General features: G+C 41.3%; 2 protein-coding genes across 3 annotated transcripts; both read right to left on the bottom strand.

Moving 5' to 3' along the window:
- Positions 1-1,139: 1,139 nt before the first annotated feature.
- On the bottom strand, positions 1,140-5,713 carry LOC127591020 (guanine nucleotide-binding protein subunit alpha-14-like). 2 transcript variants are annotated; one of them, XR_007959807.1, is made up of 7 exons: positions 5,012-5,713; positions 3,626-3,810; positions 2,786-2,940; positions 2,574-2,702; positions 2,041-2,170; positions 1,699-1,875; positions 1,140-1,397 (listed from the first exon to the last, which is right to left on the bottom strand). XR_007959807.1 is itself a non-coding variant. In XM_052050785.1 (7 exons), the coding sequence occupies exons 1-7, from the start codon at positions 5,322-5,324 to the stop codon at positions 1,210-1,212; spliced, it is 1,254 nt and encodes a 417-aa protein (XP_051906745.1). In that variant the 5' UTR covers positions 5,325-5,707; the 3' UTR covers positions 1,140-1,209. The 2 variants fall into 2 exon arrangements, 1 of the variants encoding a protein (XP_051906745.1); XM_052050785.1 differs by having other exon boundaries at positions 1,699-1,852; positions 5,012-5,707.
- A 586-nt stretch (positions 5,714-6,299) lies between these two features.
- On the bottom strand, positions 6,300-18,089 carry LOC127591038 (guanine nucleotide-binding protein G(q) subunit alpha-like). The gene is made up of 8 exons (XM_052050817.1): positions 17,710-18,089; positions 17,401-17,562; positions 16,124-16,308; positions 11,413-11,567; positions 10,780-10,908; positions 10,575-10,704; positions 10,309-10,462; positions 6,300-9,068 (listed from the first exon to the last, which is right to left on the bottom strand). The coding sequence occupies exons 2-8, from the start codon at positions 17,534-17,536 to the stop codon at positions 8,878-8,880; spliced, it is 1,080 nt and encodes a 359-aa protein (XP_051906777.1). The 5' UTR covers positions 17,537-17,562; positions 17,710-18,089; the 3' UTR covers positions 6,300-8,877.
- Positions 18,090-18,796: the final 707 nt, after the last annotated feature.

Raw genomic sequence — 18,796 nt, 5'->3', positions numbered from 1 at the left:
CATTATGATTCAAAGGTGACATGTTGTTCGACAAAAATGTGCTGTTCGAAAAGGTTTGCACCAGTGGGTCCAATTGTCGCATGTTTCTTTCTTCGACAATTTGCAATGTGTGCTTTCACTTACCGGGTCGCTGCTTGGTGCAAAGGTTGCCACCACACCTTCAGTGTGATGCACCGCCGGAGCATCCACCAGTTAAACAGCAGCTTAACCTCACATCAGGTACTGTGGCTACATTTGACTTCAATGAGACTTTGAATCAACAGCCAAGTGGCAAAGAGCCAATTTGCGCACTCCCTTTGGTCTGATTCTCCTCGATGCCTAAATCAATTCCGCACTGTTGGCTGAAAAGTGAGCACTTTGACAATTAATACCTACGGTTCCCAATCGCTTCTTGGGCGTTGTTAAAAAAGAAAGGCGATGTAACACTGTGGTAAACATGCCCCCCTCACCCAGATTTTGGAGAATATGTTGCAGGCATCAAATATTAAATGATCGAACATTTGAAGAAGAAAAAAAAAAAACATAGTAAAGTTTATCAGTTGGAACATGATATAATTTAATTATGGTGTATTCAATTGCATACAGGTAGAAAAGGATTTTCAAATCATTGTACTCCGTTTTAATTTACACAACATCACAAGTTCATTGGAATTGGGGACTCTGCCAAACAAAAACTGAAGCGCAGCAAACAAGTCGACATTTTTACTGTTGACTCGCAGTTTAGAATTTGCATAACCAGCTTTTTGGTAATTATTTGGTAATAGTTAATAGGACATCATTGATATTTTTCTAGGGCCCGTCAGATAGATTTTTTTAGGCCAATTCTGATACGTGGCAGGATAAAATTCAGATAAGCAATAAACATAACAAATATACAATGAATAAAATAACCGAATAGGTTTTTGGTCCCTTTACGCTTAAAATAAGAACATTGTGACTGACAGCTGAAGCAGGATCATTTGTCTGTCACATCGGTCGCTTTTGCACTTACTCCTCCCACAGCCACAAGTCCGGTTGCAATTCAACATTAATGACTTTTCCCGAACCAGTTTTGATAATGTTGCACCAACATCAGCACAAAAAAAGAAAATGTTTTTTAACAACCCAACAACAAGTAAGAAAATGTGCAGTACCTTCCCTTTTTCTTTTTTTAAATGGGCTGGCTTCAAGCGTCAACATTACATAAAGTACCTTCCGGCCAAAATATGGCTAAAGCGGATTGAAGTTAATGAATTCTGTGAAGACGGTGTTCTTGACGTCGTTGAAGACCATTTTAGCGTTGTTGGTGTCAGTGGCGCAGGTGTAGTGCTTGAACATAGGCCTCTCGTGGCCCTTGTGCAAAGCCTTGTAAAGTTCCAGGAAGAATTCGCGGGCGTGTTTGGCATCTTGCCGAGGCCCTGGTGGCATAAGTGGGTGTATCGGGTCATAAAACAAAACTGAACTCGAACAATATGACAATAACAAGTCTTGCCTGTTCACGTGTGAAGATCTGCTATTTCCACACAGTGCTATTAGTTTGCTTTCAATTTCTTTGGATGATGACACGCACGACAGAACACAACTAGTTCATGGTATTGTTTGTCAAGCTTTTGGAATGACTTTGAATACAGAAGAGGGTAGGACTTGAAAGTTGTCATTGGCATGCAGTGAAAAAAAAAAAAGTGTTGAGGAGGAAGGCGAAAGAGCGGGAGTACGTACCCCGGTACTGAGGGAAGTAGGTGGCCACGTCCGAATACAGGACTTTCTCCTCCAGAAGGTCTTTCTTGTTCAGGAAAAGGATGAATGAGGTGTTCTTAAACCACGGGTACTTGATGATGGTCTCAAACAAAGCCAGGCTCTCTTCCAATCGATTCTGGCGGGCCGAGAGGGAAGACACTGAGTAAGAAACACAATAAACAAAGACAAAATATGCATCCATCCATCCATCGAATTTCAAATCCGCTCATCCTCAAAGGTCGCGGGCGACAAAATATGCAGATCAAATTGTAACAAAGCCAAAAAGGCAAAAAAAAAAAAAAAAAGGGGAGGTTTGAAGATTACATGCGTGGGGTTCTCAAGCATGACGCTGTCGTACTCGTTGAGGGCGGCCAGGAAGATGATGGACATGACATTGTCCATGCAGTGGATCCACTTCTTCCTTTCAGAACGCTGACCGCCCACATCCACCATCCTACACACCAATCAGCACCTCATGTTATAACAGTTTGATTTTTCTTTCTTCTTGTGAGCATAATCTGTATATCAATACACTTTTTTAAAGTTATTAAACTTTATTAAAGTTATTTTGTAATTGGGCCTGTACTTTTTGTAGACCCAATAAATTTTTTTTTAATTAAATAAATAAATAAAACATGTGCTAATATTTAGCAAGCTGGCAAAAGCGAAATACCATAAATGCTAATATTCTCACAGGCGGTATGGTAAGATATACAAAGATAGCAACTTGAGTACAAAAATGCTTCTTTGTCAAAGTTAATATCAATCTTTTTTCATAGGACAGAAAAATGATTGCAAAATGTGTGAGTCCAACAAACAAAAACAAACAAACAAAAAACTGCAGTGTCATCCTTAACCTGAAGACAACATCCTTTACATGAAAAGGGTACTCAATTATGCCAGTGGTGGGGACGCGGACTCTCAAGATATCCTGCAAATTAGGGATGTAACCCGGGGCGGTGATCCGGTCCATCTCGCTGAAGTAACTGTAACACCATGGGATCAATATGTTGTGTTATTTCGCTTTTATCACATAAGAGCAGATTAAAAAGAAGAACAAACAACGTACTATTTGGCCGAATCGGACAACTCAAATTCGCGTCTTCGTTCGTAGCAACGCTGAAGGCCGCGATCGCTCCACAACATCTTGACGGCCTTCACCTGCCACTCCTCCAACCTTTGCACCTTTTCGGACTCCACTTGGCTCAGTTGTTTCGCCAGGTCCTAGAACGCCCATAAGAGATGGCTACTATTAGCTTAGCATATGAGCAATGCTTATTAGAAGTGGTACCTGACTATAAGGCATGATGTCAAATCCTAGTCTGTCATCTTTTTTTTTTTTAACTTTGTTTTTGTTTTGTTGCGACCAAAACAATGGTTGCCACATTCGCATTTTAGCACTGCCTCCCAGAACATTGCCACTCATGAAAGTCGAGTTAGCGCGTCAGACTGAATTTCTGAACACGCCCTAGGTCTAATTAAAAATGTTACCCGACTCATGGGCCCGAAGTCAAATCTTCAACCAAGTACCTTGTTACTTTTTTTTCGACTCGGGTTGCTATTTTAGCATGTTAATTGTCACCGTTTACCTATTCTGATTAAATATCGCACCAGAATCCTTAGCACTCTTCCTCTGCTTTGGAAAAACGATCAACATTTTTGGCTATTCTCTGACATGTTACGGACCAAACTATCGAGCGGATCTTGTCACAGTGCAGAAAATGCACCAGTCTTATTCGATCTGCCTCCGAGCGTTCGATATGCAGGCTTGCTGTATGTTAACATGGTCATCCCAATTCCAATGCAATCCCAAATGAGACGCGCTACTATGACAGCACTCTAGAATGGAATGCCGAAGAGCAAGGTACGGTTCGCAGCTAGCGCGGCATACGGGGTGGAGTTCACTCACAAGATTTCCGGCATCCTCAAAGTCCACGCGGAGGACCTCCATGGCTTCGATGAGGTGCTGGATGGCTGTGATAATGTTCTGGCACACCAAGCGAATGAAGGTCATCCTTTGGGTTTCTGTGTAGCCTTTGCCATGGAGGATACGGATCTGCTTGAGAAAAGTGCTCTTGCCGCTCTCCGCTGTCCCTGGAAGGCAATAAAAAAGCTATTTTAAAAAATAAATCAACCCCAAGCATCATAAGACACTTTTTTGTAATATACAATGTGCTGAATGACAGTTTGACTCATGCATCACTTTCAAAACTCATTAATTAGCCGAGATAGTGAAACAAAGATTATTTCTCTCTGAGAAACAGCACGAACTGGATGGGACTGTTTTTAAACCGAAACACACATACAGAAGGAGGTCCTTTCACGGGGTTCTAAAAAAAAAGTTTTATGATTTTTGGGAGGAGGGTGGGGGCTATCTGAAAAACAATGACTATGAATTCCCAAAACATCCCAAAAGACACAAATCAGGGATACATGATTTATTTGGGAAAACAACCAAAATGAAAGTGAAAGTAAAAACTAAGGGACTACTAGAATTTTATCACAGAATTGACATGCGTGGTTTATAATCTGGAAGGACAAACAAACAAAGAAAACTTTTTTTTAATCTGAAAAAGAAAAGAATGGAACAAAATTTCAGGATACGTGCTTTTCATTGCACAGTGAATGCTTCCATCGCCAGATATTTTTGTGCTGATCATTTAAAATAGGAATATTTGTACAAGATACTTTACACTGCAAAAACACATGCTTTATATCTCAAGATTGTTATGTGATGCAATTGCCTTTACTTCCATATATTTATTTAAATGTGATTTCTTTTAACAAACAACTTGGTTTTTCATTAGAAAAGCTACCAAAAAAGAAAATACATTACATTGCAGGATTGTTATGCTCACAATATTTGGGTGCAACATAAAAGAAACTATTTGAATCGGGGAATTGGTTTTCATTGAAAAGATTTGACCGCATTACATATAACAGAATGGACTCATTCCACTTTAAAATCTGTGGAGAAACTTATGAAATGTCTTTTATTGAAGCGATATTACGCTTGAAGTTCATTAATAAGGTAAAATGACAAGAAACTCATGGCATCCTACCCTCTAAAACTCAGACAGACCATATCGGACCGAATCGCAATGCCATGTATTAGCCAAATGCGCGGATTGCTAAATATTTTTATGCATTTGTCATTTTACAGAGGGGAAAAAAATACGTTTTTTTGGGCGGCCATTTTTTAATGGAACCCCCCAAATTGCTTTCTTTAATTCGAAGATATTAAACTAAATCTAATCCAAATTACAATTTTACGACGTTGAAGGCAAAGTCTCACCCAAAAAGAGGAGTTTGATGGACCGTTGGTTCTGTTTCTTGTCAACTTCCAGTTGTCTCTCAATAGCCAAGTTGATTCTGCGCCTCTCGGCCTCTTCGGGGCTCAGGCAAAGTGCCGGGCAACAGTCCATGGCGACACCAGCAGCCTCAAAGTGTCGATGTAGCCTGCTACTCTTTTGGCCTCCGCTCAGATGTGGAGCCACATTCCTGTCGGGTGGGTGAGGCAGCGGAGAAGGACACACGGCTCCAGACAGGGACCTCGACAACGGATGTCTGTTTCGCCTGCTCAAATAACACGCTGTCAAATGTTTCATAATTTGTATTGGCGGGCCTCCAGAAAGGAAGTTTAATTATGGGTGTCCTGAAGAATGAAGGCGTATCACCAAATGGGGCGGGAGCCAATTTCTCGGATTTAATCACGCTACTTCCTCTTCCTCGCAAAAATTCTGTATACACGTCCATCTGTTCAATGTTTCGTGACTTTTAGCATAGTTGGTGTGCAACGTGGGAAAAAAATTACCCAAGAAAATATGTTGTGCTTTCAGACGCAGAGGTCCTAAATTTGGTTACAAAATGGACGATTATTATTATTATTGCGTTTTGGGATATGTATTAAGAAGCAAAAATTCACTCGTTTTTGTTCATCTCGGAGGGCGGCCATTCTGCCACTTGCTGTCGACTGAAAATGACATCACAGTTGCTCAGGTAAGGACTAAGGAGCAATCACAGCTCACCTGTTTTCTGGATTTGGTCATGTGACCGTGGGAAGATGAGACCATGGCACAGATTATAGAGGGCTCCGTCCTTTTAGCAATTACCCACAATGCACTACCGGCGCCCATATTGGAGGGCTGTTATAAACAAGCCAATACGAAGTCTATACGTGGCCGCCGGTAGTGCATTGTGGGTAATTGCTAAAAGGACAGAGCCCTCTCTATATAGGAATGGAATACCAAATTAGCGCCTCGTGGCTAAAACCAGACGACAGCCACCTTACTGTTACAAAAAGAGTAGTACTGCAGTTTTATTCATTCGGATTTTTTTTAATTAATCAGAGGTTCTGAATTCACAGCGCCATCCTGATGCTATTCATTAGCGCCTCTATGGTGATTTGCATTGATTGTTAGCATCAAGCTAGCTGTTTTTATTTTTAAAGGCAAAGATATGCGGTTGTTTCCTTACACATCATTACTTCCTGTGGACAAAATATCAGCGCTGAGCATCAACAAAAAAACTCGTCATGGTGAAACTTGATGCTACACCGTTTGCAAACACACAAATACACCAGCCACGACCAACATTTTGACTTTATTCGAATCATCTCACAGACGCTCACACGGATGCTGCATAAAACATCAATTGCAGTGAGTGAAATTCAAGCATAAATTAGACAGAAATTATTTTTAATAAGAAGACAAGAGGTCATGTCAACACCGGTGCAACCCTATCTGCTCGAATTAGGCTTTTATTCATTGACTTCAACAATTTAAACAGCGCTTCAACTGAGATCAAGACTCATTTAATGCCTGAGAGGTTATCTAACACACATTTAACACTTTTCTCTCGACGTTTAGTTTCTTGTGAATGCGATTGCCATACCATGTCATATTTAGAGTGCGCATTGCCAAAAAAACTATTGGCCCACTTCTAAAGCCAGTTTGGCAGGTTACAAATTACATGACTGCAGCTTGATACAATCATTTGCCCCCCCCCCCCACCCTGCAAAAAAAAAAAAAGTAACCCGGTATTATTCCCTTTGAAATGTGTTATTGTGCGTGAAAGTGAACTATAAGGGACACACTGAAAATAAGTAAAAAAACAAAGTCATAAAAAATGCGAACAATGACAATTAAGGAAAACTCATAATTGACAAGATTCATCATGGCAGGCCTTTTCTGTGTGGAGTTTGCATTTTCTCCTCGTACCTGCGCGAATTTCCTCTGGGTACTCCAGTGTCCGCCCACATTCCAAAAACATGCATGGCAGGTTAATGGAACACTCTAAATTGTCACTCGGCGTGACTATGAGTGCAGAGGGTTGTTTTTCTATGTGTGCCCTGTGATTGGCTGCCAACCAGTTCAGGATGTTCCCCGCCTAGTGCCCGAAGACAGCTGGAATAGGCTCCAGCACACGGCGCGACCCTTGTGAGGAGAAGCGGATTCGTAAATGGATGGATGTTTTGATATTAACTTTTCTATTTCATTGTTTAAAATTCACCACTTTTTTCCCACTGACTATTACAGTTTTTTTTTGTCAAATTGCAATTTTATTCGCATGGAATTTCATCTGCTCTGACTAAATTATGAGCCCATGAACAAAGTTTTGACTTTTTGTCTAATATAACTTTATTCATCATGTCACAACTTTTTTTATGGGTCAAACATTCTGACTATTATTGTCACAATTTTACAATTGATGATGATTTTTTTCCCCCAGGTGTGGCTAACAGTTAAACGTTATATTTTAAGAAAAATGGCAAATTTCACTCGAATAAAAGTGGTAAGTCCCAATTTTACAAGAAAGAGATGTACGATGGGGAAAAAAAGTTGAAATTTAACAAGTAGAACTGTACAGGAAAGTCATAACTATTAGCTGATGAAATCATCATTTCATAAAAATAAGAAGTGGAACGTTACGAGAATAAGGTTGTAAATAGTGTACAAGGATATAGTTCACAAAGTAATGGTACTTTTTTTTCACAAAAAAAAATCTTGTGATAGACTATTCTCTTTGCATGAGGACTTAAAACATGAAAAAAAATGTAAGCGAGAAATTGCAACGGCATTCTTTTTGCAACTGTTACCAGTGTTTTCTCACAATAGTACTGTACTTTTTTGTTGTTGTTGTTTTAAGTCTTTTTTAGTACAATGTTAAAGTTAGGACTTCCCCCATTAAAAAGGAGCCCCCAAATCTTGCCATCTTATTCACAGAAAATTACCACTTTGTCATTCTTATTTGGATTTTCACAACTTTACAACTGTTTTCCGGCATTTCCACAAAAAAAAACATTAAAAAGGTAAAACAAAACAACAGGATTCCGCCTCACAACTAAGTGTTCCAAAATGGTGACATGTTACTCAAGTGTGCAAACGCGTGAAGGCCTAAAAGGTAAATGTGCAATTAGTGTTGATTACTACTGGCTTATGGCAATCCGTTTGAGCATCTATTCCCTATCCTTGATATATATATGCACATATGCAGTATAACATATACAGTGCCGTGAAAAACAATTTGCCCCCTCCCTGATTTCTGTGGCCTTGGCATATTTATCATCCGCAAAGATTTCAGTTCACCAAACCAATTTTTTTGGTCACTTGGGTGCTCGTTGACGTCAATTTCTGTCGACCGCAAGTTGCAGTAGAATGTCAAAATAACTGTGCCTATTAATAGATGAAAATGCATTGCATTTATTCTTATTTCATCAATGCAATATTAATCAGAAAACCCTGTCAGACTCATCGAAAATAATTTTGGGGGTACTTGACCTTCCCCTTTCATATCAACTTGATATTAAGGATATGGAATGAATGCTCAAATGGCTTTCCATACTGGCTTCTCTTTAGTACACACGAGCTATAACACGGATTTTCCACTTCAAAGTGAAACAGACTCGCACCCGCGCAAAAAGTAGTCCCTCCGTGACCACACGCAGTCATCCGCTGACGCGTGATCGGTGAGATTCCTGTACGCTTCCTCCCCTCGGGCAGCAGTTTAGTGACCAAAGGTTTGAATACATCAGTAGTACCGTCATTGGTTGCTCCGTTGCCGCCATCTTGCGTCATAGTGATCAAATAGCGAGGGCTTTCAGGCATCCCCCCCACCCCAACGCCTCGCCACACGGCCGACCCCCGACGCCATACCTCCGCTTCACACCAGGTTGTAGTCTTCAAGGTTGCCTTGCAGGATATGGTCCTTGACGGCGTGGAAGACGAAGCGGATGTTGTCCGTGTCAGTGGCGCAGGTGAAGTGATAGTAGATGAGCTTCTTGCGGTTGGGGTGCAGGTTGACGAACATGTTCAGGATGAACTCCTGGCCCGCCTTCACATCCCGCTGCGGACCTGCACGGGGGGAGGGGGGGGGGGCACACAAGAAGCCATCAATCACACAAAAAAAGCACCTTAAAGGCGACATTTTTACGCCTCTTTCACATTGTAAATTTGGAATTTCTCCATTGTGACACGAATAAAGGTTTTTTCTTCTTATTATTATTATTTTCACGCCGTCAACATGTAAGGGGAAACAAAGTCACCAATGTAATGTTGTAATTTCTGAGGGAGCATAAGAATGTTCTTCAAACGAGCAACTTCTACACTGTCATTCACTGCCGCCCACGTCACTCACCAGACATGACGGCGTCTTTTAAAAGGTATACACACTCAAAGTCACAAATACTACAGGAGAATGTTAGGTTGGGGACCCCTATGGGGTCAAATAATCCCTGCACATCCCAATCAAGTTACTAGCTTTACTAATGCATAATATCCGATGAGTAGATAGATCAATGGGTTCATTGGTGGAATGCTTTACTTTTAATACGCCTCACATTAAGGTTTGAGGGGCTCCAAACGTTTGAGTACAAAACATCCGGTTTTGGTTCAAAACCAGCATCCATAGCATAGTACCGGTACTTGATGAAGAATTAAACAGTTGGTGGGTCATGATTTATTATTTGCGGGTTCTTGTGGTGTAAGCAACTTGGCCACCGGGCGGTAGTCGTGCTGACCAATGAAAACGAGTTTCACTCAACGACACGAAGTTGCTCAGAAAGATGCAATAATAATCCTTTTTTTTCACAGAGGATAAATATCAGAGACAGAGGTTTTATTACTCCAAAGTATCGAAAATATTTTTTAACATAGTGTGAAATCATGCACAGTGTCAACCCTTAGGCTGCATTTACATAAAGGACAAAATAAAAACAAATTAATGGAAAAAAAAAAGACCACCAAAAAAGTTCTATTTAAATAACTACATTACAACAACTACATTGAAATGGAGTGGGGACAAAGTTGACTTGGTAACCTTTTCACTTCCTGAGCTGTAACAATATATTAAATCACTTTTGTGTGATGAAAATGCAAGCTTGACCAATTTTATACACTGTCTTGTTCATATGATGTCATAGAATGTACCAGAACTAGACATAATTTTGACTTAAATGTCTCCCATTTATATTAAGTAGTTATTAAAAAACACATACATGTTTTTTTAATCATAGTGCTTCCTCCTTCACTTTCGAAAGTGAAGGTATCAGATGAGTAGTGCAAAAATGAACGCCGGCCCTCATCCTCTGCTCACCGTTATATTCCGGAAAGTAGTCGACCAAATGCGAGTGCATGATTTTCTCCTCCAGCAAATCAATCTTGTTGAGGAACAAGATGACCGAGGACTCTTCGAACCACTCGTAGGTGATGATTGTCCGGAACAAGGCCATGCTCTCCTCCATGCGATTCTTCAAAAAGAGAACATTGTGAAATAAAGCAGGAGGGAGCTGTAAACAGGCCGAAAGAGAGTAACTAAAGAGCTCCCCCTGCAGGCCAATGAAGCGCACGGCTGGGCGTCACCTCATGTGCCGACTCCACCAGCACTTGGTCGTACTCGCTGAGCGCCACCAGGAACATGATGGATGTCACTTTCTCAAAACAGTGGATCCACTTCCTCCTCTCCGAGCGCTGCCCGCCCACGTCCACCATCCTGCGACGGAGACAAAAGCTTTGTGGGCAACCCCGCTTATTCACCCCCCCTGACAGCGGAGGGCGGCGCACTCACCTGAACACCATGTTCTCCAGGTCGAAGGGGTATTCGATGATGCCCGTGGTGGGTACCCTGACCCGCAGCACGTCCTGCTGCGACGGCAGGTACGCGGCGTCGGCGATGCGGTCCAAGTCGTTCAGGTAGCTGCAGATGTGCGTCAGGGGAAAAAGTTTAGCTTAAACCAGAGTGCCGACATGCTGATATATGAGATTAATTTTTTTTCCCAAGGTGCTCTTTCTGTGTATTTAATTTACTTTTTTGCTTAAACACTTTATTGCTTAAACACAAGCAATAAAATCTGTATTAAAAAAAAGATTCATTATACATAGCGGTAAATGGTTTGGTTTTATAGGTACGGCTCACACTAAAATAAAAGTAAATGCACCGTGGATTATTATTAAAAAATATAAATATATAAATATATTTTATAAATAAATATATACCGGTAAATATAAAAAATAATTAAAAAAATAATAATAATTAATTGACTTGGGGTAGAGTGGTTCACACTTTGTCATGATATAAAGAAATTAGAGACACTGATTACTCAAATAAATTGAGTAAACACAGAAGGCATGCAGGCGGCTGGCGTGCAAAACAATGGAAAGTATTCGGCACGTATCCCCCGACTGTTTACAGTACACTCACTATTTGGCCGAGTCGGAGAGCTGGTATTCTCTTTTGCGACTGTAACATTCTTGGATCCCCGGGTCGGCCCACAGGCTCCTGATGGCGTCCACGTACGCTTTTGTGAACGTCGTCACCGTCTCCACGTTCACGTCGCTGACAGTACTGGCGTTGGCCTGAACAAAAGCACATAACGAGCAAAGCGTATCATTGATTTGTTATAAATAATGAAAACAAGTGTGGACCCGAAAACCGGTCGTCTGAGTTTGTTTGTTTTGAATGAAGATGCCCCCTTTAAATTAGATGAATTCCAATGGGCTTGCAAAAAATTGTGTGTGTGTGGGGGGGGGGGGGTTCTTTATGTCTGTACAGATTCTACTTACGAAATTAATTGGTTCTGGAAGAAATTTCTTAACTAGAAAATGGAGAAAAAAAGCTGAGACGCTTTTTCCATGTAAATGCCCTAATTTGTTCCAAGGCCCCCCAAAACTCAGCCATAAATTTTTCCAAAAGCACAAAAATGCATCAAAATACATAACAAATAAATTAGACTTCTGCATAATGTTAAAAAACAAAGAATAAAGAATTAAAATGATGCTCATTTAACTTTTAACTTATTTATTTGCCCTCCTTCATTCATGTTCTCTCTCAGAAGTGGATTTTGCCTGGCGTTTTGTAAAGCACTGACCCAAGGATGTTTGCTTTTGTTGGGTTCCAACTATCCTTAGAAAATGTGCAAGGCAAACATCAGCATGGTAAAACTATCGGAACACCTCAATGACGAGGACGCTACGTAGACATTTCTATTTATCTACACACAGACAAATACAGTAGCGGTCCCTCTTAGCCAATGGGATGCCAGGATGATGTTAGGTAATAGCCAATGGCAGAGCAGCTATAAGTATGTTGCGTTCAGGAAACTCGGAGCTGCGAGTAGCAGGCCATCATGTATTTTTTACCTTTCGTATCTTGAAATTTCTTTTGTAACAAGTGGCAATATTTTGCTGTTGAGACGTTTCGTAACTTGAAAATTTCGTATGGAGAGACGTTCATAAGTACTGAATTAGAATTAGGAGTACTGTATTACAATTAAGCACGCGGACTAAAGGCTGAGCTATGCATTTGTTTGAAAAACACAACCTGGGTTGCTCTCTCGGTTTATATTGAGTCTGACAGTTAATTTCAACCGGGCTTGGCATTCAACCGACAGTTAAGAGAAACACAAGCTGGATGTTTCCTTTGCCGACATTAACTATTTATTTGATTGAATATGAGTCTGCTTGTGCATTGGTTTTCACAGATGCCTTTTTCCATGGGGGCGGGGGAGTGGGGGGGGGGGTAGCACTTGTGCTTCTGGTATATATGAGGATAAACTTTCATATTTTTAAAGTGACCTGAATATCAGTCTCACTTTTGGGGAAAATATTACCCCACGCTTGAGGCACGTGTTGTTGCCAAAACATGTGACCGGCGATTAATTGACCTCAAGATAGAATTGTCATTACGGCATGATAAAGTCGACACATCCACTACTCAGTTCAACCCGCACTTAATAATTCTTCTAATTGCCAACATAAAAAAAAAAAATCAATAAATAAATCTCTTGAATAAAGCCATGGATGGGGGACCGTGCGTCTCCCGATCGATTGCGTCATCGTCATTAAGACTAACTCGTTCTCTGCCCTCCATTTTTTTTTTTACATCATTATAAATCCTCAGGATCTCAATCAATCAAGATACAACTCCCAGTTGAGGTCATTAGACCAAAAAAACAAATTTGAAATATTTCTCCACTCGCACCGGCGGTGTAAATTCAGTTGTGTCAATAACACACTGTAACCGCGGTATACGCTGTATTTATATTCGCAGTTGTTATGCAATGAATTGTTGTGTGTGTGTGTGTGTGGTTCTGCCGCAACCTGTCTGTGTATTGTGTCGCTGCTTTTGCGAGGTAGCAAACCAATTCAATCATGAGCAAGACCGCACATGTCAAAACTACATTTGACCTCCTTTTTCTCTCATGACAAAAACTTCCGCACAACTTGACTCAACACATCCAGTGAAGTTCCCCCGTAAACAACAGACTTAGAGCAGGACTACCACAGAACACACACTGTCTCTCTTTCTCTCTCTCCGTGTGTGTCTTTGATGTTTGGCGTCTAATTGTTGCAGGAGTACATCGAGCGCTTCCGTTGAAATGCATTTAGCGGGCAGCCTAAGTGCCGCCGCTGCAGAGTTCCGGGTAAAATCTTGTTGAGATAATCTACCCGAGCTTGGCCGACGGATGTCTTCCTGGAATCTTGGGCCGCCCTTAATGCTCTGCCTCTCCGCCTGGCAGCCAAATACTTCCCGTCAACGCACAAGGGCCAGGTGGACGCCATTTTACACCGGCACTGAAAGAGGATATTCTGGAGCTATTTTGTGCCTCTTGTGCGGGCTTGACTGAAGGCGAACCGTTCGTAATTTGGATTCTTGGAGCTTTCACGGACGGTCCAGCTTTTGTTTTGCAAGCCGAGAGAAAAATTCGGAAAAAAATGTGGTGCAGCTAAGCTATCCACAGCCTCTTTCAAACAGATCTGGCTCAACTGCCAGGCTCCACCACTTGCTGGGCTTTTATTCAGAAAGCAGTGACTGGTGGATTTGATACTTTAGTCCTCTTTGTAACATTTCACAACCCTTGTCTTGATTTAAGAAAAACGTTAGGGTGTATTAGTACAAGAGCTGGACGAGTATGATTCCGAATATCGGTATTGGGCCGATACCGGCCTTAATGGAGGGGATCTATATCGTGGAGGCTGCCGACACCATCCACCGATACTTAAGAGAGCTGACATCAAGTAATTCCTCCCGGGCAGTAGTTGGCGCTATTCTGCGGGAGTTTGACACATCGATGAATCATCATCGGACATTTTATATGATCATAAATATTAGCGGTATCGCTACTCGGTGTCGGTGTGCAGTCAAAGAGAAAAAGCACTCAAACTGTCTGAAAACAAGTAGTATCAAAAATCCCTAATTACAATTTTAGCTAGCTCAACTTTGGACTACGTCTGTAATGACTTACCAAATGACTCAAACTGGCAATAACAAACAGTGACGAAGGAACAAAATGACAACTGCCAAAACTGGATTGAGATATTAATAATATTAAACTACACACTCGTTCCACTCACATGTCAAGGGACTTTTTCACGGACGGCTCATTTCGCGTAATAATTAGCGACTTTGCTTTTAGTTAAGGTTAGCCAAGCGCTCATCCAGCCGCGCGCAGATGATGTGCGCCCGTCCTCTGTGTTTTCCTATATGATTTCACTTCAACAACACACACGTGCTAACTCGGAATCAGCTACGGTGACGTGACAAAACACACACACACACACACACACACGCCTATTAAAGCGAAACATTCTCCCCTGGGGACTTTCCTGATGTCTACCTGGAACTCGGTGCTCTGTGTGCTTATGTGGGTGAGCTAATTGGAGTCACTAATCAGCCGCTGTCGCCTCCATTAAACAGCCACGTGTCTCTCACATGTGAGAGTAAAGTCATCGGGTTGGAAAAAAAACAGTTGCCATTTCACCGGGGAAAACAGGTAACCATTCGATGAGAATAATGTAACGTCATCGAATGAAGCGTCTCAGTCCAAAAAGGTTTTTACAGTGAGAAAAAAAACGTTTTTGTACGGCAAAATCGATTATGACAAGAAACAATGAAGTTGCACTGGGCACTTATTCAATTACATTAATTTTTTTTTAATGTTTAGGAAAATAGTTGTAATTTTTAAGAGAAAGGTCAATCATAAGATAAAAAGTCTCCTTTGTGAGAAAAGTTGGAATAAAGTTTTTTTTTTTAATATGAAAAAGACTTTGGATGTTGTCATTTTATGAATAAATTGTAATTTAGGGACTTTTTGAAGTAAAATTACAACTTTTCAACCATTTTTTCACATTTTACGTGGGACAAGAAAAGTGTAATATAAGTATAGAAGTCATACAAAACTTAAGTTCAATGTAGATTTCAACAGAATAACAATCATATGGGAGTAGGCTGAATGTTGTTGCTCCTCAGTGAAATTTTGGGGTCCCCAATTAAGCTGCAATAATAATTGTTCCCCACAGAGCAGAAAAATAATCTGAATTGATTCAATTGCACCGTGTATGTTTACAAAGTAAAACAACTCCCTAGCTTAGCCTTTCAGTCCGCTACTGTATCTCAATGCTAACGCTGAATAGCATCTATGCTGCAACGCTATAACCAGTTAACCGACAGACTGTGCACAAACAGTGCAACAACACACACACACACAGAAAATGAACAGTCCTCGGTCATACATTCTTTATCCTCTGCGAAAAAACACTAGAATTGGTGTCACACTGATTTGCCTTCGGGTGGCCGCCACACCATAAGGAGCAGCACAACAGCCATTTGGTTCAGTGTGACAAAAAAATGTTTCAGTGTAATAGATATACATTAAAAAATAAATGGGGTTTGACTGGAGAAAAAAAAATATGGTTGTCAGTGTAAACATGACAACCATATTTTTTTTCACACAGTGCAACAGGACCAAGCTTGTTCCCTGCGTGTATCTGGCACCAGAACTACAAAAATAAACATGGCCGCATATAACCAAAGTGCTCCACTGGGCCGTTAAAAGCATGCAGCAATCGCCGCCCCCCTTTCGATTATATAAACTGACAATAAAAGCTCCCAAGTATGTGTGTGCTTCTTGTACCTTGTTGTATTGGTACTTGTAGGGGATCCGGAGTGTCTTCATGGCCTGAATCATTGCCTGCATGGCAGTGAAAATGTTCTGGTACACCAGCTTGGTGAAGGCCCGTTTGTCCTCGTCAGAATAACCTCGGCCGTGGATGATCCTCATTTGCTTGATGAATGTGCTCTTACCGCTCTCGCCGGTCCCTGGAAAATAAAAAATACAGTTCGAAACATTTTTTTTAAATTGTTGGCCCAACAGGAGGGCTCCATAAATGATCAAATGAAATGCTTTACTTACAAGAAGCATACTGTTACAGTTGGTGCCTGGATAGTAGCGTTATAAAAATTGTAAAGTTGTAAACATCAGTCAATTTTACTCGTGTAACACGTGTGTGAAGAATGTTATTGTATCCTCCCTGAGCGTATCAGAAGTTATTTAATGAGTTTCGAGTGTACTCCGCCTACTGTTCCAAGTCAGCTGCCTCCAGCACACCCGCAACCCTCGTGAAGTTCAGCTATTTGTGTAGTGAACTCCACCTGTTAGGTGCTGTGCTGCCTCTAGTACCCAAGGTTGGTACCTCAAGGAAAAGGGTTCCAAAAAAAGTACAGATCAGCTGTTTTATACTTTGCACATCTGTTGATTCCAGAACTTGATTTTTGTGGATGTCAATCTTCAGGTACCATCCCCACCCTAAACCTAATAGGAGTGTTCCAAAAATGGTTTTAATACAGTACCTTCTGCGGCGTTTGATACCAATCTCTAAATCTAGTGAACTTCATATTTGAAAGGATTCCAAAATTGGTCGGGGGTCATTTAGCTTGGTGCCCTGGAAGTAGCAATAGTATCAACTACTATATGATTAGTACTTCTCAACGGCACAGTATCAAAATTTATCTTTCGAAAAAACAAGTTAAATTGTAATAGATGTGTTTACATTATGTAGCTGGATGCTATATGGTGCTCAACATTTGACTTGTGAATTTGTAAGTAACTGGTGTTTAACTTTGAAAGCACTGATTTTATTTTCAAGTCCAGTCCAAAAACACGTCAATACCTAGAAATGTCACACCCGGAGGGGACAAATAGTTTTTTTCACTTGAATATTTTGCACTCGCAGCGGCTCTTCAGTCTCGTCCGTCAAGCACACATGACATTTATGAACGATTGTGTAACCATAGACATTGCAGCAGATCACAAAGATGTAATTATATGCCTCACAACATTGCGTAAAGACACAACCGTGTGCACATATATTGATTCGTTATGTTTTGAAGTGCGGGATTGACTTCATTTACCGAGCAAGAGGAGCTTGTATTCCCGTCTCGAGTCTCTCTTGTCTCGGCGGAGTTGCCTCTCGATCTCGTCGTTGATCCTCCGAGCCTCTTTGGCCTCCGGGCTGAGGCAGCAAGCCCCCGCCGCCATCAGGGTCATCGTGCCCGGCTTCAGGCGTCGCCTCCCTGGGCACGGACAAAAACATGATGCCGTTTAGGCGAAGAGGGAGTTCGGGATAAGGTGGTAGGGGTGGAGGGAGGGGACGCTCGGGGCACAACAACCACTCGGCTCTCGAAGAAGCACAGCATAACTCACGAAAGTTGACTTTTTACCTTATTATAACACTTTAAGTGCTAAATGAAGTGAAGCGAAGAAGTTTTTAGGACGGCCGGCGGGCGTGGTGGATGTGCCGAATATGGCGGAGTTTCACTTCATGGCCACATGAAATCCATTTTTTAACTCGAAAAGACGACGAAAAGTAGGGCAAGTCTCGTCGGCGAGGAGGGGGGGGGGAACTCTGCAGCCGGTTTTCAAACCCGGATTGTGGGTCTCTGTCCTATCGCTGCGACCCCCCTCGGTGTGCGCTGGTTCACTGAGCCCTGTGCGGATGGTGCATGTGACGGGGAGAAGAGGGGACTGCGCCTCGCTCTCTCTCCAGTGGGGGGGGGGGAAGCGTGTGAGTTCTCGTCGATTACTGTAACTCGTTTCCTGTAATAAAGGAGTGCACGCTGTGGATGGTTGTGACACATGTGACACGAGAATATCGCGATATTTTAACAACCAGACCAAATTGTATCGCGAGGCAGATACGAATCGATATAGGACTATGTTAAGAAAATCAATACCAGCAGTTTTCTTGCACACGTTAAGTGCACACAAATATTTTTTTGAATGTTTAACATTTTAAAATGGCTTAAAAGCAGACGTTTACAATAATAAGTATATTCTGGCGAAAAGCGGGTTTGTAAACAAATCATTGTTGCTGTGCAATTAAAAAAAATATTTAGTCATCGTCAAAATCACAAGAATAAACATACACACGCAAATATATTTCATATTTTCATCGAGTATAAAAAACATTCAAAAGACAGGGTGGAACCTTTGGATTTATATTCTGGATCATTGTCACTCTTTTCAGCGTCAGCTGTTGGACAGATCGCTTTAAATTCTTCTGCAAAATGTTATTTTTCCATTGATGATATATGTCCAGTAGCAAGGTTCACACGTACCATGATGCTCTTACCACCAAGCTTCACAGCTGGCATAAGGTTTTGACGTTAGTGTGCTGTGGCATTTTCCGTTTTTGAGGGTTTTTTTTATTTTTTGGGAGAGAATGAGAAGATTTTAAAAAACAGACACTTTATTCAGAGAGAGGGGTACAAATCTAATCACTTGCCACCCAAAGTTATTTTTTCCTCC

Source organism: Hippocampus zosterae, chromosome 18 (assembly GCF_025434085.1).
Source record: "Hippocampus zosterae strain Florida chromosome 18, ASM2543408v3, whole genome shotgun sequence".
NCBI classification, from domain to species: domain Eukaryota; kingdom Metazoa; phylum Chordata; class Actinopteri; order Syngnathiformes; family Syngnathidae; genus Hippocampus; species Hippocampus zosterae.
The sequence above is the reverse complement of the archived record's forward strand: the minus strand, read 5'-3'. Positions and strand labels throughout refer to the sequence as shown.

Excerpts from the sequence above, each read along its gene's own strand:
- LOC127591020 (XM_052050785.1), bottom strand. The coding sequence starts at position 5,324 with ATGAAACATTTGACAGCGTGTTATTTGAGCAGGCGAAACAGACATCCG. Across the intron at positions 1,853-2,040 it reads TGCTTGAGAACCCCACGCAT|AATCGATTGGAAGAGAGCCT; the intron begins GTAATCTTCAAA and ends TCGGCCCGCCAG. Across the intron at positions 1,398-1,698 it reads CTACTTCCCTCAGTACCGGG|GGCCTCGGCAAGATGCCAAA; the intron begins GTACGTACTCCC and ends TTATGCCACCAG.
- LOC127591038 (XM_052050817.1), bottom strand. The coding sequence starts at position 17,536 with ATGACCCTGATGGCGGCGGGGGCTTGCTGCCTCAGCCCGGAGGCCAAA. Across the intron at positions 10,909-11,412 it reads CTCTCCGACTCGGCCAAATA|CTACCTGAACGACTTGGACC; the intron begins GTGAGTGTACTG and ends GCACATCTGCAG. Across the intron at positions 9,069-10,308 it reads CTACTTTCCGGAATATAACG|GTCCGCAGCGGGATGTGAAG; the intron begins GTGAGCAGAGGA and ends CCCCCCGTGCAG.